General features: G+C 48.4%; 1 protein-coding gene and 1 long non-coding RNA gene across 2 annotated transcripts in view; both read right to left on the bottom strand.

Annotated features, from left to right (window-relative positions):
* The window catches only part of SNX19 (sorting nexin 19), a 37917-nt gene extending 26280 nt beyond the window's left edge, over positions 1-11637 (bottom strand). The window contains exons 1-7 of the mRNA XM_081889774.1: positions 9225-11637; positions 8568-8706; positions 6591-6691; positions 4964-5083; positions 4372-4502; positions 1296-1392; positions 297-492 (exon numbers count right to left, since the gene is read on the bottom strand). Of these exons, the coding sequence (XP_081745900.1) occupies positions 297-492; positions 1296-1392; positions 4372-4502; positions 4964-5083; positions 6591-6691; positions 8568-8706; positions 9225-10856 (2416 nt within the window). The 5' untranslated portion in view covers positions 10857-11637. The remainder of the gene's footprint in view (positions 1-296; positions 493-1295; positions 1393-4371; positions 4503-4963; positions 5084-6590; positions 6692-8567; positions 8707-9224) is intronic.
* The window catches only part of LOC309357734, a 220165-nt gene that overhangs the window by 26280 nt on the left and 171202 nt on the right, over positions 1-22683 (bottom strand). The window lies entirely within an intron of this gene.

Below are 22683 nucleotides of genomic sequence, written 5' to 3'. Positions count from 1 at the left end.
TGAGATCCATCTTGGGCAGGATGGCTGAAGGTAGAGTGTTTGTGATGCCTTGGACTCCCAGTCCAGCTGCACTGCCGTGCACCCTCCATGCAGACTGAAGGTGTAAATAGGTGAATAAATCACATTTCTTAAAGCTACAACAGTCTTCACCGCGTCTTCAGTTCTGCAAAGGAGCACAGACCTTGGCGGAGGGTCAAGATGCCTGGAATGCCACGCATGGCCTGGTGGGGGTTGGGGTGGCCGGTTAACAATAGTAAGAGGCGAAACAGGAATAGCGCACAGGTTAGAATTTTTACCAGGATTGCTGCTGCCCTCTGCTGGCTGCTGTGGTGCCTTCATGGGCTTCCCGATGTCCAAACTGGATGCACGTCTAAAGGCATTAGGATCTCTGTCTCCCTCGCCCTCTGGGCTCTCGTCAAACACGGCCTCCATCAGCTTCTCCTGCTTCTGGATGAAGGACTCCATTCTTGCCAGAGACAGGAACTCTGAGACCTGAGAGAAGATGGAGCTGGTCACTGCCACAGTCACTGCCTCTCAGCCTACCTCTCAGGGTTGTTGTGAGGTTAAACGCAGGAAGGAGTGAACCACATGCCCCACTTGGAGCTTCTTAGGGGGAAGGCAGGATAGAAATGTAGCAAATGATAACAATGGGGCTCCTTTGAGAGTCAGGGCAGGATAGAAATCGAAAATGAAATTGCTGGAATGTGGATAGCAACAGGGGGAAATATTGCACACAGAACTATGAAGACGAAAGTTTGAACAGACCAGTGGTTGTAAACATAAATGAAAATTAAGTGAAGGATTAACATCGGAATGGTTAATTGACTAATTAAGAAATGCAATGTGATATTAGATGATTAGCACTCCGCAAATTCAGAGCATGAAAAGTCACCCAAAGATATATAATTTGGCAAAATATTTGGCTTTTTTATTGTAATTTGGAATGTTTTAATGTGATTATTATTGGATTATTAAAATGGAAAACTCAATAAATATTATTACCAAAAATTGAAATTGAATAAATAGAAATAAATTAAATGAAAAACAATGGCAACAACTCAGTCCTGCCCGCTGAAGCGACTCAGTGGGGTGGCTCCTGCGGGGAGCCCGGATTCATGGATAGCTCAGTTGGTTACAGCATGATACTGATAATGCCAAGGTAGCAGGTTCGATCTGCGTAAGGGACAACTGCGTATTCCTGCAATGCAAGGGGTTGAATTGGATGATACCCAGGGTCCCTTCTAAACTCTACCCTTCTATGATTCAGATTTTCTTGGGCATGTGTGCACACTTACAGCAGTGCCTTCTTTGAAAGAATATGCAATCTTCTCCTGCGCTCCAGGCACGTTCAGGACCGGAGCAATTTTGCTGGATGCAAATCTCAGCCTAGGCCTGCAAAAGAGAAAACCCCAAAATTGTTATTTACCTGTTATAACCCGTTTTTCCTCCAAAGAGCTCAAGGCTGCTCACACAGGCAGGCTCCTTGACTTAACTATTGGTAACTGAATGGGTGAACGCCACTGTACCCAAAGTTATTTTACATAACATCATAAAGGCAAGAGGCGCAAAAATACAAGATAATAATAATAAAGTTTTTAAAAAGAATGACTAGCATAAAATATATTCCAATGCACCTAGTCCCCTTTTCAAGTCATTTAACCCAGTGACCAACAATATTCACTCTCACACAAATATTTCCACATGCCCTGAGTGAAGGAGTGCTTTACCTGTCCTGAATCTCCTAGCAATTAATTTCATTGGGCAATCCCAAGTTCTAGTATGGCCTGGATAGTTTAGCTGGTTAGAGCGTGGTGATGATAATGCCAAGGTTGCGGGTTCTATCCCCCTATGGGACAGCTGCGTATTCCTGCATTGCAGGGGGTGGACTAAATGATCCTTGGCATCCCTTCAAACTCTACAATTCTGTGATTTTATTATCTCTCCTAGATTGTAAGTCCAAAAACAAAGACTGATTTGGTTTTCTTAAAAAAAATCTGTGTACAGTGCCTAAGGATTTTTATGCGTTTTATAAGGACACAACTGCAAGATTGGCAAATTGAGCATTCATCTGTGTGCACTTACATTGATGTGCTTTAGAGAAAAGGTAGACACACCTCATTTCTATTGAGTTGAACCTTCAAGAATCATAGAAAAATCTTGCTAACGAAATGTTAACGAGGCACCTGCAAAAGGCAGCAACAGGAACAAGCCGGGGGTAGTGACCAAAGGCCAGAAAATAGGGTCTATTCCCAATTGTGGCATCATGTAGGGTGGTCACCAAAACAAACAAGCAATAGGACACTGATTGATATGTACAAAAGAAAACGTAGCTGAAATCTTTACTATAATTTAAATCAGTGGTTTTTCCAGGGCCCTTTGGTTCCGTAAACTCATTCCCAGTGCCCCCTACCCTACCTTATAAAAATCATTATTCAAAATGGCGTTTTGCACGACCCACAACCTGCTTGCTCAATCTGCTGTTCAGGTACTAGCACTCGATGAGCAAATTCCCAACTATGATAGATTTAATTTAGCAGACCCCAAAATAGCCCCAAGGTGACTTACAATAGTTTAAAAGATAGAAAACGGAACTCAGCACACTATCATAACCATTCTTGAAAACTCTCTGTTTTCAGGGTTATCTTTAAACTAAACTGGAAAGGTTTTGAAACAGGTGCTGCCTTCAAACATAAGGCTTTTGTGTGGACCCAGGACCAGCCTAGCTAACACTGCAATCTGCAAGGAAGCAGTTTCAGCCCCCTGATATATTCATTTTGCATTTTCTGCACCTGTTTCCATCTGCGAAATATGCTTTCTGGTATGGGGGTGTCCAGAGCTTCATTCAAAATACAGCAGATGTACAGCTGGGGGCTCCTTCCGAAGGACACTGAATAGTACACACCGCACAGCTTTTGGAAGGGCAATTTAAAAGCAGGATTCCCAAACACCCAGACACACATCTGATAACTGCAAAATCCGCTGTCAAGTCTATGGCTGTGGGGAAATTTGATTTATTTGGAAGAGGTCTACTGGCTTCCTAGACAAAGCAAGAAGTCTGTTGATTGCTAAGGAATGTTCTTTCCTGCCAAGATTTCTCTAGTTTTGGAAGAATGCAATTCTCCCCGTTGGATTGCTTTCCTGAAGAGAAATCTCTTTCCAGGAAGAAAAAAAAAATGCTACAGATACCAGCACAGGGATGACAACAATCCTAATTCCAGCGAAGACTCAGCGACGGCCTCAATCGACCTGCACGTGTTCAGTAATGGCAAACACTGACTGCCAACTAACCAGCTACTCCTCTAGATAAAGGAGCCGAGTGTCCGCTGGCTTTCATGACTGGTCGCCTCCGAACAACATGTGGCGCTCGGTGGAAAACTCAGGATAGGATCCTTTTGTGCGGCCAAAAATATAACCTTGCACAGCTTGGTTTCTGCACGAGTGCCAGTTTAATCATTCAGCCAAGTCAAGCGCTAAAGACATTCCTGGATGCAGGGTGGTCCAATGCATGGCCCAAGGGCTATATGCGGCCCTCAGTGTCCTTCTAGTGCCCTTGGGCAACATTTGATGCCCCCCCCAGCCCTCCCACCGTCTTCCTAAAGCTGGATAAGGAGGTGCTAAGATTTGGGAAGGAAGTGTGAGGCCTGTAAAAGGGTCCCAGAGTCCTCCAGCCTTCTTCCCAAAGCCTAGTGAGCACTTTCCCAGCTTTGGGCAGTGGACACTTGGGTTGCGAGCGTGATCCATGTGGGATGCACATTTGCAACCCACAGCATTCGCAACCTGCAGCGGTGTGTCTGCGCATGCACAGGTTGCGATTTGGCACTTCTGCACATGCGCGACCGCTGAAACCCGGAAGTAACCCATTCCAGTACTTCCGGGTTTTGGCGTGTCTGTAACCTGAAAAAACGCAACCTGAAGCATCTGTAACCCAACTTATGACTGTATTCTTTTTGGCACCTTGTGGAACTAAGCCGCAAGTCCAGGTTCAGACGGCATGCTAAGCCAAGCTATAGTTTCCCTCAGGGTGGCAAAGCAGCACAAAGGCCGCAGAGGAGCAAACTGGCTGCAATCCCACCCTAAATCATGGTTTAGCTCAGTATGTGTGAACCAGGCCAGAAATTCTGGGTGCATCATCTCATCTCTGGGGCCTACCTTCTCCTTGAGTTCCCATACAGGCAATTCCACCCCATACCTCTGTAGTCTGAAGTGTTAAAACTAGCGATGAACTTGAAATGCTTAGCGGTTTTCTCACACAAACTCTCTTGGTCATGCTTATCTAGTGACATCTAAAGGAGCAACTAAAGGACTATCCACTCAGAAAGAAGGTCAATGTTCAAAGCTAATGGGAGGATTGGCCCCCGGCGGCACCCTTACTTGCTAGCCTTCTTCCCTTCGTTCTGGGGCTTCCCGTCCACCTCTGCCTCACTGAGCTCTTCCGTCGGGCTCTGCGGCTCAGACCGGGGGAAGGCCGTTTTCAAAGTGTCCACAATGGCGTTCATCACAATCTGCAAGAAGGATGGGGAAAACAGGAGAGGGGCATTCAGCTAAAATAGGGATTGCAGGAGACCTTTTGACATTGCAAGGGCCAAAGTTCTGCTCTCCCCATTTTCACACCGAATGGTTTAAATCATGGGTAGGCAAATTAAGGCCTGGGGGCCGGATCTGGCCCAATCGCCTTCTAAATCTGGCCCACGGATGGTCCAGGAATCAGCATGTTTTTACATCAGTAGAATGTGTCCTTTTATTTAAAAAGCATCTCTGGGTTATTTGTGGGGCATAGGAATTCGTTCATATTTTTTTCCAAAATATAGTCCGGCCCCCCACAAGGTCTGAGGGACCGTGGACCAGCCCCCAGCTGAAAAAGTTTGCTGACCCCTGGTTTAAATGTATGGAGCCGATCTTGGGTTATTTGAACGGGATTTATTGCTCTTTTAATGTTTTGCATTTGTGCTCTGAGCACCCTTACCTTGTCAATCCTGGAGACCACAAAGGGCTTTTTGACGAAGGCGATCCTGGCGTCTGTGTTCAGGGCCAGGAATTCTTGCATCTCCTCGCTGTTAGCAATCTCAGGAATAGCGCACAGTTGCTGGAAGAAGGAGAAGACAAATGCTATCGTGGTCAGTTTAGGAGCACGTTTAGGCAGACTTTAACCAGGGTTAGCCACAGCCACAATCAGCACTGGAAACAAGTAGAAGGTCCCTAAACACTGGTCTATTGTAAATGTAATGTAAAACAGCCAATGGTGCCTCACCCTTGCCCAACTGGTTTACATGTGGGAATATTACACTAGCTTTCCTGACTGTAATGCTAGTGGGCTTCTATCCTATTTCCTAATGCTCTCTCCATAGAATTGTAGAGATGGAAGGGACCCCCACAGGTCATCTAGTCTGACCCCCTGCAAATGCAGAAATCATGGCTGAAGAATCCCTGGCAGATGGCCATCCAACCTCTGCTTGAAAACATGCCACTGCAGGACCTCTTGCATCTTGGAATTGTGGCTTTTTCGCCGATATACTGGCACACTGTGCTAAATTTCATTTACACCAGTGGGAGTGGTGCAACACAACAACGAACGCCAACAGACCACGTCACTGCCCCCCCTCACCCTTTCCACAAATGCCTGCTTGTTTTTCCACCATGATGACCCCATGAAAACAACAGGAAATAACTGCACGCTGGTGTACAACCCCAAACTGTGACACTTTGCCGTGGTTTTCCAGGCTAAGGGGGCTGTGAACAGATTTTTTTTCTGGAATCCGACAACATGGAAATGAGCCATTAACGTGCACTATGTTCCATTAAGTTTTTGTAAGTGGGTTTTATGCCGTGTGGATATAATATAATGCGGAAAGTTTGGGAAATGTTGGGGAAATTGAATAAACTGCCATGTGAAAGCAGTTGCAGTCATAGGTCTCTCCTAGCCTTACTGCAGCAGCAGGGCTCACTCCACCCCCCACCCTTGGTTTAATGATCTGGTTTGCACAATACAGTAAGCCAAACCATAGGTTAGAACAAGCTCCCAGGGAGATCATGGCCACTTTGCTCCTCCTTAGTAGTTTTGCTGCTGTGCCACACTGAGCTAAGCCAAGGTTTGGATCAGATACAGGCATGTGGCTAAGTACTCTCCTCACTAACCATGAGATGTGGGGAAGAGCAAACCTTGGTTCCACCATGGTTTGCCTTACCATGTTGTGGGAACCAAGCAACTGTCTGGAAACCCCGCTGTTTAAAACAGGGGTAGGCAACCTAAGGCTAGTGGGCCGGATATGGCCTAATCGCCTTCTCAATCTGGCCCGCAGACGGTCCAGGAATCAGTGTGTTTTACATGAGTAGAATGTGTGCTTTAAAATGCATCTCTGGGTTATTTGTGGGGCATAGGAATTCGTTCATTTCCCCCCCAAAATATAGTCCGGCCCACCACATGGTCTGAGGGACGGTGGACCGGCCCATGGCTGAAAAAAAAGGTTGCTGACCCCTGGTTTAAAATGACTGAATCGTCACCCTACCGAGTCTCCTTGGAAATGTTTACTTTAAAAGTAAAATAAATCTGCTAAGAGAAATTACGTGGCAGGAGAGGAGAGAAGAGCCTTCACCTTCAAGAATGACTCCAAGAGGCTTTTCCTGGCTTCTACTTTATCTGTGTCCATGTTACCAAAAGGAAGGTCGGGAAAGATCTTCTTTGGACCTTTAATATCTGGAAGGTAGAAAAAAAATGAAGAAGGGGAAAAACACCTTATTGCAATTAATCCTATTAGCTTATTTGTTGCATTTTTTTTATTTATTTAAATATTTATGTGCCGCTTTTCCAAGGAAAAGCAATTTACAACAACAAAAACGCAACTGAAGATTTTAAAGAACATAACTCAAACACAACAGAGGAACAGCCGGGGGGGGGGGGAATGATACCAAAAGAAGTTTTATCAAGCAAAGGCCTGATTACAGCTCTGATTACTAATAGTAAAGATAAATAAAGAAGCTGGTTATTTTCTTGGGGGGGGCAGTGAGGAGAGGAAGAGAGGTGTGGCAGGCAACTGGTATGTGTGAGTTTTGCGGGCGAGAGTTCAAATTCCATCTTTGGTGGTTAATTAACATTATCCATCACTCTCAGTCTGTGACATGAGATTTTGCAGAAGTGCAGAATTTATTTTCTCCATTTGAACTTGCATCCTGCCACATTTCAACACCTTGGGTGGATAACATGATGCTAATTGTACTACTTTATCCCTTGTTACCATGAGACAGCTTGATTATTATTTTTAGGTGCTATTCCGCCTTCTGGAAGATACACAGAATCAGGCTCTGGAGAGTCTCCAGGAGAAGAGAATTGCAAAAGATTATTGAGCTAGATGGACTCAGCATAGGACAGTTTCCTAAGTAAAAGGACGGTCAGCAATAACGCTTTGTGCATGCCTTTGAGTGCCAGATTGGTACAGGAGTGGTGTACCAATCCCTGCTGGTCCTAAAGCACAAATAAGAATGTTTCAGTGACCAGAAGAAAAGGTTGGTGGGTCTTCATTAGGAGCTTGGGAGTCATTTTGGACTCACAGCTGTCCATGGAGGCGCAGGTCAATTCTGTGTCCTGGGCAGCTTTCTACCAGCTCCATCTGGTATGCAGGCTGAGACCCTACCTGCCCGCAGACTGTCTCGTCAGAGTGGTGCATGCTCTCGTTATCTCCCGCTTGGACTACTGCAATGTGCTCTACGTGGGGCTACCTTTGAAGGTGACCCAGAAACTACAACTAATCCAGAATGCAGTAGCAAATCCATATAACACCAGTTCTGAAAGACCTACATTGGCTCCCAGTACATTTCCGAGCACAATTCAAAGTGTTGGTGCTGACCTTTAAAGCCCTAAATGGCCTTGGCCCAGTATACCTGGAGGAGCGTGTCCACCCCATTGTTCAGCCCGGACACTGAAGTCCAGTTCCGAGGGCCTTCTGGTGGTTCCCTCACTGTGAGAAGTGAAGCTACAGAGAACCAGTGGTATTTATGCCGGGGTTTTTTTTGTTGTTTTTTTTGTTTAAGATATTTATTAAAGTTTCAAAAATTATATAAAAACAAAACGACAATACAAACAAAACGCAAACAAAAACAAGTATAATTTCAATCCCTTATTTTCTTATAACTTACTTCCCCGACCTCCTCATACCTCCCCTTTCTGTATTCCAGTTTCTAATTATTAATTCAGCAAATCCTCTCCCTTATTTTTCATTTGATTTTTAGCCTTTCTTTTCTTTTTACTTAATCATTACAGCTGAAAACCACTTAATTCCTAAACCAACGTCATTCTAACATTCATTAATTTTGCAATATTTCCTAAGGTAATCCTTAAATTTCTTCCAATCTTCTTCCGCCATCTCTCTTCCCTGGTCTCGGATTCTGCCAGTCATTTCTGCCAGTCCCATATAGTCTATCACCTTCATCTGCCGGTATTTATGCCGTTTTAAATGTACAGTGCAGATGGGACCTAAGACCGCAATATTATATGCACTCAACTGAAACGAAACAGGAGACTTGCCTACGGCCACCCTATCAAAGAGCTCCTGTAGAAAGCAAGACTCAGCACTAACTTTTAATGAACTTCCGCAGGTCTGGCTTCTCCTCCAGCCTCGTTTGCAGGTTCAAGAACTCTCGATATCTGCGGTTCACGGTGTGGTAAGCCACCTGCTGGAGGCCGCTGACATTTTCACTGTCCAAAGTCGTCTCATACTGCGGGGGGGGGGGGGGAGAGAAGACCACACGTTACCAAAGGAAACCACACGTAGTCAGAGACTAGATGAAAGAATTTTCATGCCACTGGATACTTTCTACATGAAAACACAGGAGACATGAGGGTCCAGAAGGAAAGCAGGGGTGGCGAGCTGGATCCAGACAACCGGATCTGTATTCTCCCCAACTCCCCATCTGTGTTAGAAACTCAGATATGTAAGCTAGACCCCAAATGGCTCCTTAGAGGAGCAGCGAAGAACGCTATAATTAATTGTTGCAGCTCGTCTTCACTTACCCCACTGCCCCGCTCAGAGTTATGAATGGTCTGTGCCACCATTGAGAAAAAAGAGGTAGGAATAGGCTTACCAATGTCCCTGGTAATCTCAAGGTTGTGGGTTCCACACCCCCAAGTTGGCCCAAAGATTCCTGCATTGCAGAGGGTTGGACTAGAGGACCCTCGTGGTTCCCTTCCAACTCTTAGGAGTTTACGATACCCAGAAGAGAGGAGAGACAGTTACCTTCACCGTATACAAAGTGTAGGGGTGGAATCCTGTCCCGCTGTGCTCTCGGGTGGTGATGGTGCCAGTTATGCGCAGGTTTTGGATGACAACAGGCCCATCGGGGCTGCTGAGCGGCTCAAAGCTGAAGGTGCCCAAGGGGGCAGTGGGGGACGAAGACAGCAGCCCTGGCAGCTGGGCAAGGTCTTGAGGGCTGTGGGCCAGGCTTTCGGAAGCCACCAGCTCCTTGTCCAGGTAGGACGGCCGCCTGAGGAAGGTCTTCTCCGAGTCCTCCAAAAGCGCCGTCAGCGAAGCCAAGGTCTCCTCCTTCTCCTCGGCAGCCTCGATCTGGATGTCGGGGCAGGGGCTCAAGGAGGGGATTCGGGGCCTCATTTCGGAGCTGGACCCGGCAGCATACTCCGAGTACCTGCCCTTGGCGCCCAGGCCATCCTCCTGAAACAAGCTCTCAGGTCCCTCTAGGGCGGCAAGGGACTCCACAAGGAACTCCTCCCGGGGCATGAGCCCTGCAGAGTCCTTCCCTACTTCGGACACTGGAGACTCAACTTCCAGGTCTTCGCAGGGGAAGAAGGACTCCAGGGTATCAGGCTGGAGGCAGGGCACGGAAGAGGTGCTAACTCTCCTACTATCCAAGTCAGCACTCAGCTCTCTGCTGAAAGACTCCCTCCACTCCAAGCCATCAAGCAGTTCTCCGATCGACGGCTCACTCGGGGAAACTGCCCTGTTCTCCGGGGCGGCTTCCGACAGAAAGGCCAGCGGCAATGAAGTGGGTACCGCAGGCTGGCTTGGAGAAAGGGCTGCCGCCGTCTCCGGCTTCTCATTCCCTCCAGCGGCTTTGATCTTGGAGAAAATCCCAATCAGCAGCAGGTTGAGCCAGTCAGGGTCCGCCATCTTGTTGATCATGGGCAGCAGCACGTTGCAAGTCACCAGCTCCACCACCACAAAGCGGCCAGTCCTGGTCTCCAGGTGCGGCTCAGGCACCAGAACCCGCAGGAGCAAGTCCACGATGCGCCGAGTGTAATCCACCTCGCTGGCGGGGCTCTGGACGGCCACGTGGGGCTCTGACAGTTCTGAGTACGCTCTCCATAGGTGATCGGCCCTCTGGGCAGGGTCTCCAGAGCTCTGCCCCATCTCCGCTTTCTCCCGGACTTTCTTGTAAGTCTGAAGGTGGCAACCTCCAAGCAGGAGCAGCTTCTGGGTCAGAGCCTGTTTGTCTATCAAGGCCATCCGCCTCTTGAGCTCCACAGCCAGGCCCATCATGGCCTTTTTCACCTCGTCCTCGAAGCCCCGTTCGCTGCTCACCGACCGATACCAGGAGGACACGAAATCCCGAACGATCTTCCCTATCATGCCCTCGATCTCCTTGTCCAGCTGCTGCTCCGCGTCAGGGTTTGGAGGGCTGCTCTCTAGGAGGAGGAACCTCTCCAGGTGGACTCTGCTGCTGGTCCCAATCACTGCCTGGGAGCCCAGCCAGCCACCCAGCACCGCCAGCAGCCCCGAGAGGATGCAAAGCAACCAGACGTTGACCAGCAAGTGGACAACCAGCAGCCATCCCAGCACGGCCCCCACGGCTAGCAGCTTCCGGCTGCCCGCCATGTCGCCCAAGCCAGCACCCGGATCCCGGATCCTTAGCATTTTCTGTCTCACCCCCCAACTTCTTCCTATTTAATTAAATAGCATGGCTCTCTCTTGGCTAGTGAAGGCTTGGATTGAAATAGGCATGCTTATTATTTTCAACATTAGTGCTCGCATATTTATGGCAGCGTAGATGCTGCGATTGCCAGAGCAAAGGCTTATTAGTTCAGCCACTTCTTTCCAGTGAATAAAGCATTGCTAGCACAGAAAGCTCACCCAAGCTGGATTTAAAGAAGCATTTCTTTCGATGATTATTATTGTTATATTCGCTAATAGATTTAAAGCAGCAGGGAGCCTGCAAGTACCATCTGGCTTCAGGGCAAAGCCTTATTTAAGCTGCCTGGAAAGGCTGACAAGACAAAGCGGAGCACGGGGGAAAGTTGCAAGGCAAAGAAAAAGGACAAGAAGAAGCGCGCAAGCTGCAAATGCAAAGCGTCCTCTCCCGCGCTCGGTATTTGCCAGGTAGCAAACGGCTCTCGTAGAAAGAACTCCCCGAACTTCTTCTCCCCTTGAAGCAACCCCGGGGGAGGTGGCGATGGGAGGGCTGCTGGTTTTCGCGAAGACCGACGGGGCTGCCTTCCTGCGCAGCTAGACGTTCAACGCCGCCTCTCGCGCTTCGCTTTGCAGCGCGCAGAGCCTGTCCCTGGCGCGCGGCAGGTCAGTCCCGGGGGCTCCCCAAAGCGCGCGCCCAGCTTCTCGCCGCGCCGGCCCGCCCGGGTCAAAGCGGCGTAGGCAGGGCGGCGCAGGAAGGCTCCGAGTCCCGGCCGGGCTTCCGGGCGCTTCCTGGGTCTCGCTGCTAAAGAGGCGTCCGGACAGCGAGGCGGAGCGGCAGAGCCACGGCGGAGGCGGCAGCAGTGCCATCTGGCGACCGACGCCCGACGCTGGGAAGGTCCGCTCCAAACCATACACATTTTTCATTCAAATACACGTGTGTGTGTGTGTGTGTGTTTATCCATACATATAGATGCTTTCGAGGGGACCTTTCCTTCGGCTTAAAATAGAATAGAATTGTGTGTGTGTGTGTGTGTGTGTGTGTGTGTGTGTGTGTGAGAGAGAGAGAGAGAGAGAGAGAGTTGTAAAATTGTATATATATAATATGCATTTGATTTCATATCGGTAAGATGTCAAGAAAGAGCCTGCAAAAGTAGCCAGGCTCATCTCCTTGTTAAGTTAGTGTCTCCAGTCAAAGGTATGTTAAGCATCTCTTTGCAAGACAGGAGGTGACGGATTGCCCCAGAAAGTACTAGCTGCAGCCAGCTAATTTAGGCAAAAGGGGGCAGGTTTTATGCCCTCCCTTGACTGGAGGTGCGTGTAAATATGAGTGTAAAAGAGCAGTAGAACAGGGGTCCTCTTAGCTGGGGCTGGGAAGAGGCAAAGAAGCTTGGCTTGTAAGGTAAGGTAAAAGGTAAAGGACCCCTGGATGGTTAAGTCCAGTCAAAGGTGACTATGGGGTTGCGGCACTCATCTTGCTTTTCAGGCCAAGGGAGCTGGCGTTTGTCCACAGACAGCTTTCCGGGTCACGTGGACAGCTAAACGGCTAGAATTGTAGAGGGTCATCTAATTCACCCCTGCAGTGCAGGAATCTTTCACCCCCAGGTGGGGCTCTAACCCACGACCCTGAGATTAAGAATCTCATGCTCTACAGAGTGAGATATCCCAGCTGGGATATGTGTGTAGGCAGGTGCTCCCCCCCCCCATCATGTAAATAAAAATACTTAACTAACTGACCAATTGTGTTGCAGATAACTCGGTTCTTCCTCCCCCTCAACATAATGCCTGCCCGTCCCCATAAATCCTGGCCTCACCCATGCATATATCACACTTTTCCCCTTGACAGACTCAATGCAGCTCACATATAAGATAGAAACTTCTAAAAACATTGAGGTGTGTGTGTGTAATCTTTAAAAAAACATTAATAGGAATTAAAGCAATGGGAGTGAGTGGGTGGGTGTGATCTATTAAAACACAGAGATCATTACAATAAAAGCACCACCTTTTATTGATTTGTAAACAAAGGAACAAAACGTGCAAACATAACAAAAACAAAGAATTAAAAAATTAAACCATACAGCATCGCAGCCTAGAAGTATTTTATTTATTTGCTAACATCAGCAATAAAGTGCAAACGTAACAAAAGAAAGGAAACAACTAATAAAAAATGTAAAAAAGCGTAATAGCTTGGAAGGACAAAAGTACAAAGATACAGCACAGCTACAGAGGAATAATACAGTATTAATTCATACAAAGGTTCCCTTTACAAATAATGAAGACTTTTTAAAAAAAGTATTCTCCAATCAATGAGTCCCATCATCAGTACAGTGGTACCTCGGGTTAAGAACTTAATTCGTTCCGGAGGTCTGTTCTTATCCTGAAACTGTTCTAAAGTGGAAGCACCACTTTAGCTAATGGGGCCTTCTCGCTGCTGCTGTGCCGTCGGAGCACGATTTCTGTTCTCATCCTGAAGCAAAGTTCTTAACCCGAGGTACTATTTCTGGGTTAGCGGAGTCTGTAACCTGAAGCGTATGTAACCTGAAGTGTATGTAACCCACTGTATTGGGAATAAAGATTCTATACAGTCTTAAATGAGCCAGATATGAAAAGCATCTGGAGGGAGGACTGGCAGTGAATGGTGGTATGGCCAGGTCAGGGCAGCGAGGGGACCTTCCAAGCACCTGGCCAATGATGGATTTGGTGGTCTTCTGGTTGTCTCACTGCCCTTTGTCCTTGAACACAGCAGTGCTGATCTAAAGCGGAGGACAGCCCTTGCCTTTATCCCCTTAGAAAACCCAGGCCTTCCCACCATCTTATCTGGTCGTGTCCCAGCCCATTTTGAGTTGCAGAGTTCAGTCCTTATAAATGAGGAAGTGTTGATTTAGAAAGCGCCCTTGAGCATGTACAGAGCACCTCCCATAAGCAGCCACAGCCTTTGACTTATTGTGCCTTGGGACACGAGGACAGGGCTTCCTGCCCAAATGCCGGCTTCTTTGCAATTTGCAGATCCAGCATGAGCGAAGTTCGCTTGGCTGCGCATGAGAAGTTGCACCTGCCGCAAACTTCCTTAAGACCCTTTAGTGATGCAGCTGGGGTGAGATTTGAGACTGGGGACTTCCAGACTGATCACTACTGCTCCAAGCTGTTGCACAGACCGCCACTGCCTCCTCTCCTAGGAGCTTGTTAAGATGATTATTTTATTTTATTTTTGGGTGGCCGGGGGGTGGGGGCTAGCAACAGCAATTCAGCTGAACGTGTTATACAATCTTGTGCGGAAACTCCCTGGAAAGTCATTGCCAGAGCACATCAAGTGTGAAAATCCCCCAGCCTCGTCCTCCCCCAAGGGAGGCTATTCCTAGCCAGGAGGGGGAAAAGCCCTTTCCTTTTGCTGGAAAACTACCTGTGAATTTTAGGAAAGAAGGCTGGAATTGGTGTGGGGTAGAGGGATGGAGTTAAATTGGGCACTTTTGTTACTCAGGGGCAAGAAGGGGATTTCCAGGGGATTTTTTTTTTAAATGGTTTGCACCTATTAAAGCTGTCTCAGGGTTTCCACATTGCTGTATGCAGCGCACCGACAGGCAGTCCCAGGAAGGGTTCTAAGCACCAAAAGAACATCAGGAAAACTCACCCCAGCACTATTAGACTGGGGACAGAAGGAACAAGAACCTGTGCTGTTCTGCCTGGGAAAAGGTACTGTGCGTTTTCTTGGGAATGGGCCACAGCTCGGTGGGAGCGCATTGGCTTTGCATGCAGAAGGTTGCAGGTTCAGTCCCTGGCATTGAGGAAGCTGATGCGGTTCCAGAAGCACAGGTCAGATGCCCACCCAGAACCAACATAAGCATCCCACCATTATGGCTTTCCAACTCTGCACAGAGTCGGGAGGTTCCTGGGGTAGCGCCGACCCTGTGCGGTAGGACAGCCGTTCCATCTTAAACCAGATTTAAGTATGTATTTGTAACTGAATTACCATTTTAAAACCCAGCCAGGTGGGCGGGGTAGAAATAATTCCTCCTCCTCCTCCTCCTCCTCCTCCTCCTCCTCCTCTTCTTCTTCTTCGAGAGCCAGTGTGGTGTAGTGGTTAAGAGCGTTAGACCCGTAATCTGGTGAACCGGGTTCGCGTCTCCGCTCCTCCACATGCAGCTGCTGGTTGACCTTGGGCTAGTCACACTTCTCTGAAGTCTCTCAGCCCCACTCACCTCACAGACTGTTTGTTGTGGGGGAGGAAGGGAAAGGAGAATGTTAGCCGCTTTGAGACTCTTTTGGGTAGTGATAAAGCGGGATATCAAATCCAAACTACTCCTCCTCCTCCTCTTCTTCTTCTCCTCCTCCTCCTCCTTCTTCTGCTGCTGCATCTGTTACTCTTCCACAAGTATTCTGAGTGCGTAAATGCTATCTTTTTTACCTTTTACAAGACTGTTTGTGTGATTATGGTTTAAAGGGGGAAATAACAGGCGAATTCAGTCTGCCTTAAAGCATCCTGGATTACAGAAAATAAAAGGCTAAAACCAGCCTGTCTAAGCTTCCCTTTTAAGCTGCAAAGGGATAGCACTCTGTTGAACTTACAAACGTGTAAGGCTAGTATCTAATAAAGATAGATATCCTCTCCTCTTTTCACATCCCAACAGGCATCTCCAGGTAGAGTTGATAATATCCATTGCCTGAAACCCTGGATTGTCTTTGCTGCCAGTCCGTGTAGGCAGTCCTGAGCTGGATCAACAGCCTGACTCAGCCTAGGCAGCTTCCCCTGCAGTTAAAGAGAAGGAATTTGCCTTTCGAGCATAAGAACGAAGGCCTTATTCTAAGTTAGACCACTACAGTGGTACCTTGGGTTACGGATGCTTCAGGTTACACACTCCGCTAACCCTGAAATAGTACCTCGGGTTAAGAACTTTGCTTCAGGATGAGAACAGAAATCATGTTCCGGCGGTGCAGCAGCAGTGGGAAGCCCCATTAGCTAATGTGGTGCTTCAGGTTAAGCACAGTTTCAGGTTAAGAACGGACCTCCAGAAGGAATTAAGTACTTAACCCGAGGTACCACTGTAGTCCAAACAGCTTGGTATTGTTTGCACTTAGGGATGTGATTCAGTTCATGTCAAAAGGCAAACTGAACCTGATTTGCGCTTTCCAATGCAACTCGCAAACAAAACCGAAGCACAGTCGTCCTTTAGCATTTTGTACTTCTCCAGATGTTGCAATGCGGTCCTGCAGCCAAGCTTATGTACGCATGAGGTTAAAGTGTTTCTATAAATGTATACCTATAAATTTATTAAAACAGCCTTTAAAATTACACCGTATATGGTGAAATGGCTTTGCAGAAATGGGTATATTAGGCAAAATTGCCCCCCCAAAAAATCCGTGTAGTAGGAGAAATCTGTGCTGAAATGCTAAACAGTTTTCATGAGGTCTTTTAAAAATAAATCACTAACTGATGTGGAGAACTTAAGAAAATGTGGAGAACTGCACTTAAGATGGGGGGGGGACCAATACAATGAGGGAAACCCAGTGCTTTTTTCTGGGGGGGGGTGCAGGGGGACACATACCCCTAATCATTTTGTGAATCTTTGTACTTTTGTCCATTTACTGTATTTATTTTTCCCAATTTGAACTATGAAATGGTGGTTTTCTTGAGTCAAAATGAGAGTACCCCTAAACATTTTTTTTTAGAAAAAAAGCACTGGGGAAACCCAGATTTATCCATTTCTGTCAACACTGACTGACTCCAGGGATGGTTGCTGTGCCATCAAAATGAAGACGCAAAGTTGTTTCCCACTCTAAACCTCTGCGAGGCCCAAGGGAACAAAGGAAGGAAAGGTCCTCTCTTCTTTCCGGGAGGTGTTAATGCTACTCATGTTGGGAGTTTGAGATGTGATATAGCTCCTCTCCTGGTAGCATTTACACTTCCCGAAAGACAGCAGCTGCCCTTTGCTCTGAGCAAAGATGGCTTGGAAGAATCTCTACAAGGAAAGTACAAAATGCATGGCACTTTCAAGCTTGTGTCCAGCACAGAATTTTTCACCCGGTTTATTTATTACAGTTCTATTGCTGCTTTCCTCCGAAGAGGTGTCATACATGGTTCTCCCCCTCTCTGTTTTATCTGTACAACAACAAACCTGGTGCCCTGGTTTGCATAATATCTGCCCCACCGACAACCCATAAGTGTTAAGCCAAGAACGAACCCTGGCTATTGCACATGGTTTCTCTCTGGAGTGAGACAAACCATGATCCCAGGTTCGGAGGCAACATCACACCAAAACATAGCTTTAGCTGCGGGCAGTGCAGCCCAAACAAGTCAGAAGCAGGAGTGAAGCAGGCACAACTTTTGGTTTGACTTAGCATTAAGCCATGGTTTGGCTTGGTTTTACTGAAGGAGCATCTCCACCCCCATCGTTCAGTCCAGACCCTGAGGTCCAGCTCCGAGGGCCTTCAGGCAGTTCCTTCACTGTGAGAAATGAAGCTACAGGGAACCAGACAAAGGGCCTTCTCGGTGGTGGCGCCCGCCCTGTGCTCCCATTAGATGTCAAGGAAATAAACAACTACCTGACATTTAAAAGACATCTGAAGGCAGCCCTGTTTAGGGAAGTTTTTAATGTTTGATGTTTTATTGTGTTTTTAATATTCTGTTGGGAGCTGCCCAGAGTGGCTGGGGAAACCCAGCCAGATGGGTGGGGTATAAATAATAAGCTATTATTATTATTATTATTCTCTCCTGTATGTGAGTGTCTGAGGGCCCTGCTCCTTCCTGCCACTCACCATCTGGCCTGGGGCGGGGCCTGAAGCCTCATAAAGGACTGCTGGACTCTGCTGCCCGGGAGGACTCCCCTGTATGTGAGTGTATGGGGTCCTGCTCCTCCCTGCCACTCACCATCTGGCCTGGGGCAGGGCCTGACGGGCCTCACTAGAACAGTTGCTGTCACTGCTGGAGGGCTGCAGAGTGCTTTTAAAATGTTTTAAAATTTTTATTTTGAATTTTTTGTATGTGGGGGGGGGTGCGGTGGATGTTTATTGGGCCTGGGAATTTGTTTGATTTTATGTTTTTGTAATTTTTGTAATTTTTATTGTTTTTTGTTTGTATTGTTGTATTTGTGTGGTTTTTTTGTTTTGTTTTTTAAAGGGGTTATTTTGCTCTTAAGGGGAAGGGTCAGGGCTGCCGGGGAATGGGCCCCAGCCCACAAAATGGCTGGGATATGTTTCACAGGGGGGAATGCACTGGGACAACCGATCTCAGTGATCACGGGTAGGAGGAGGAGTTACGCTAAGACCAGACCATGTCATTACAGAGGAGGCAGGTTTAGTCGTTGTCTGAGGACTATCCCTGCCTCTGGGTCTGGTCCTGACCGGATGAATACTAGAATCAGCAAGGGATACCCACATGACCTGAAAGTGTTGCTGTGCAATGCCAGGTCAATGATTCATAAGACCACTGCCATCCATGACTTGATCATGGATGGAGGACTTGACCTGGCATGTGTAACAGAGACTTGGTTGGATGAAGCAGATGGGCCTGTCCTTGCCGCTGCTTGTCCACCAGGTTTCTCTTACGCACAGCAACCCAGGTCATGTGGGCGGGGAGGGGGGGTTGCAGTGATTTTTAGGAAGTCATTAGTTTGCACCAGGCGTCCTATTGGGAAGACCCAGTTTTCTGAGTGCATGTTCTGGAAGTTGGGCAATAGGGGCAGTACAGGATTCCTTTTGGTGTACCGACCTCCCCGCTGCACCAAGGATTCCCTGCCCGAGCTGCTTCAGGTCGTGGCGGATGTTCTCCTGGAGACACCTAGCTTGGTCGTCCTAGGGGATTTTAACATCCATGCCGACACGACCTTACAAGGGGCCGCTCGGGACTTCGTGGAAAGCATGGCCTCCATGGGGCTGTCCCTGAATAAGTCTGGCCCAACCCATAGCCGCGGACATGCCTTGGACCTGGTGTTTACCTCTACGGATGTTGGTGATCTGACACTAAGTAAAAGTGAAACGAAAGAAGTGCCATGGTCAGACCACTTCCTGGTGCAACTAGACTTCTCTGCGACCCATCCCCTCTGCAGGGAGGTGGGACCGATTCGGATGGTCCGCCCCCGCCACTTAATGGATCCAAATGGTTTCCAGAGAGTGGTAGGGGATGCTTTATCCCATGTTGATGGCCTTTCAGCCGATTCCCTGGTGGCCCGCTGGAATGTGGAGTTAACCAGGGCTATTGACTGTTTGGCTCCGAAGCGCCCTCTCCGATTGCATGAAGCCCGGAGAGCCCCGTGGTTTTCCACAGATCTGAGGGCAATGAAACAATCGTTGAGACGGCTAGAGCGCCGGTGGCGGATAACTCATTCTGAATCTGACCGGACACGGGTTAGAGCTCAACGTCGAGCCTACCAAGTGGCGATAGCGACGGCGAAGAAGACTTTCTTCACCGCCTCTATTGCATCTGCAGAAAACAGCAGCAGGAGACTCTTTCAGGTGGTTCACAATCTAGCGGAACCACCTGTAACATCGGGGCCCAGTACGGGCCACATGTTCTCCTGCAATGATTTTGCAAATTTTTTTGCAGATAAAATCGCTCAGATTCGGGAAGAAGTAGACTCCACCGTGGGAGCAGGGCCGGGGCGGGAGAGTGCTAGAGTCCTGTCTGGTCAAGTTGTGTGGGATCAATTTCAATCTGTTACCTCCGAGGATGTGGACAGGCTGCTTGGACGAGTGAAGCCAACCACCTGTCTCCTGGATCCTTGCCCATCCTGGCTTATAAAAGCTAGCCGGGAAGGACTGGGCGATGGGCTTCGTGGGGTGGTGAATGCTTCCCTCTGTGAGGGAGCCTTTCCAGACCCGCTGAAAGAGGCGGTTATCAAACCGCTTCTTAAAAAACCATCTTTAGATGCGGCCACGATGGCCAATTATTGCCCAGTCTCAAACCTTCCATTCTTGGGCAAGGTGATTGAGCGAGTGGTTGCTGAACAACTCCAGGCACGCCTGGAAGAAGCGGACCATTTGGATCCCTTCCAGTCGGGATTCAGGCCTCATCATGGGACTGAAACTGCCTTGGTCGCACTGGTTGATGATCTCCGGCGGGCTAGGGACAAAGGTGAGAGCTGTTTCCTAGTTCTGCTGGATCTCTCAGCGGCGTTTGATACCATCGACCATGACATCCTTCTGGACCGTCTTGGGGGGCTGGGAGCTGGGGGCACTGTCATACAGTGGTTCCGCTCCTTCCTCCTGGGCCGTGTTCAGAAAGTGGTGGTGGGGGATGAGTGTTCAGACCCCTGGCCGCTCACTTGTGGGGTGCCTCAGGGTTCTGTTCTCTCCCCCATGCTTTTCAACATCTACATGCAGCCGCTGGGAGGGATCATCAGGAGGTTTGGGCTGGGTGTTCATCAGTATGCAGATGATACCCAGCTCTACCTCTCTTTTAAATCAGAACCAGTGAAGGCGGTAAAGGTCCTGTGTGAGTGTCTGGAAGCGGTTGGAGGATGGATGGCGGCTAACAGATTGAGGTTGAATCCTGACAAGACAGAAGTACTGTTTTTGGGGGACAGGAGGCGGGCAGGTGTGGAGGATTCCCTGGTCCTGAATGGGGTAACTGTGCCCCTGAAGGACCAGGTGCGCAGCCTGGGAGTCATTTTGGACTCACAGCTGTCCATGGAGGCCCAGGTCAAATCTGTATCCAGGGCAGCTGTTTACCAGCTCCATCTGGTACGTAGGCTGAGACCCTATCTGCCTGCGGACTGGCTTGCCAGAGTGGTACATGCTCTGGTTATCTCCCGCTTGGACTACTGCAATGCGCTCTACGTGGGGCTACCTTTGAAGGTGACCTGGAAACTACAACTAATCCAGAATGCGGCAGCTAGACTGGTGACTGGGAGTGGCCGCCGAGACCATATAACACCGGTCCTGAAAGACCTACATTGGCTCCCAGTACGTTTCCGAGCACAATTCAAAGTGTTGGTGCTGACCTTTAAAGCCCTAAATGGCCTCGGTCCAGTATATCTGAAGGAGCGTCTCCTCCCCCATCGTTCTGCCCGGACACTGAGGTCCAGCTCCGAGGGCCTTCTGGCGGTTCCCTCCCTGCGAGAGGCCAAGTTGCAGGGAACCAGGCAGAGGGCCTTCTCGGTGGTGGCACCCGCCCTGTGGAATGCCCTCCCACCGGATGTCAAGGCGATGGACAACTACCTGACATTCAGAAGACATCTGAAGGCAGCCCTGTTCAGGGAAGTTTTTAATATGTGACATTTTAGTGTATTTTTCATTTCTGTTGGAAGCCGCCCAGAGTGGCTGGGGAAACCCAGCCAGATGGGCGGGGTACAAATAATAAATTATTATTATTATTATTATTATAGATCAGGCCAATCAAAGGACAGAGATGAACAACAATGGATAAGGTTTGAAAATGTCACATTTCCCTGTGTACTTTGAAAAAAGGTTTATGAATATAGAGATGCTGTCTTGATGGCGAAGGTAACACAGAACAGCATCAAGTCTCCTCTTGAGACTTGTGGGCAAGTTTTAGTGCCACTATAAATCTCTAAATGCCTCTTAATGCTGTTCATATTGTGAGGCTCAGCCATCCATTGGAAGTGCCTGTTGCTGAAAACCGCAGAAGGGGAGAGTTGCTCCATTCGTGTTTGTGGGTTGCTATAAAGGCTTTCTGGTTGGTCTTATCCATCCAGGAGGCTCTTCTCATGTTCTTACGTGTAGGTCAGGAGTTAAAGCACACATCCCAGCCAAGCAAAAGCACTCAATGAGGCTGCAAAGCAGGGTTGGGGATGGTGTGGCTAGGGAGGATGAGTGGCCTGGGGGAACAGTCCTAAGGGCCAGATGAAGAAGCTTTGGGGGCCACCTTTACAGTGGCGTAGCGTGGGGGTGCAGGGGGGGCCGGCCGCACCAGGCGCAACATCTGGGGGTTAGGGGGCGCAAATCCATGGGTTAGGGGGCGCAAATTACTTGCCTTGCCCTGGGTGCTGACAACCCACGCTACGCCACTGCACCTTTAGCCCACAGAGCCATGAGGTTTTCTACCTTTGTGTTACGAATCACCAAGGTAGCTCCTCCTCATCTCCATCACATCGTTCTGGACTTGAAGACTCTATCCTTCATTTGGCCTGGCGGCTCATCCTTTTCAAGGAAGCTGAAATGCAAAGTGGTTCCAGCACCTGTGGACCTCAAACTTACTAGATCTATAGGGAAGGAGTACGCAGAGGGCAGCATTCAGTTCTGCTTGCACCTAGGTGGGAAGCTGGGGATATCTTGGCAGTAATGAATGGAACTGCCTGGGTGTTTAACTGCCTTGTCAATGGGATCCAGAGGAGGGGTGCAAAATGTTTTCGGAGACTCTGCAGCGATTACCCCAAAGATTACGGAGAAATTTGAGGGGGGGGGAGGTTGTGGTGCCAGAGCTATATATCTCAGAGAGAGGGAATCTGACACCACCAGAAGCTCTTCGGAGTGGATTGGAGCGCCACAAGGGATCTTCGATGGATGGCATGTCTCAACCATCATTCTCCCCGGAGCTATTTTATTTTAAAAGAAATGTCTCTTGCAAGGAGAGGTGAGCTTCTGCATGTCTCAGTTTTTTTTTATAAAAAAAATACATTGACTGAGCAGCCGTTTCTCATGTTAAAAGTTATTTCAGCCAGAGAGAACAGAAGGACGTGGAATCAAATGCCAAGAGATTTGAAAAGTCATTTTGCTCTTGACACCTGAACTGACAAATGACTTCATTTTTGTACTCAGGAGGAGGCTCAAATGTTTTTAACTGCTGGATGAGAGAGAAGAAGGAGGAGTGGAGGAAGATGGCGGATTAGTTAATCGCAAGTTCTCCCCACCCCCACCCCCATACCAGAATGAAGTTTCAAAAACC

This window comes from Podarcis melisellensis (assembly GCF_964234715.1).
Source record: "Podarcis melisellensis genome assembly, chromosome: 15".
NCBI lineage: Eukaryota > Metazoa > Chordata > Lepidosauria > Squamata > Lacertidae > Podarcis > Podarcis melisellensis.
Note: the sequence above shows the minus strand (reverse complement) of the source record. Positions and strands in the feature narration are given on the sequence as shown.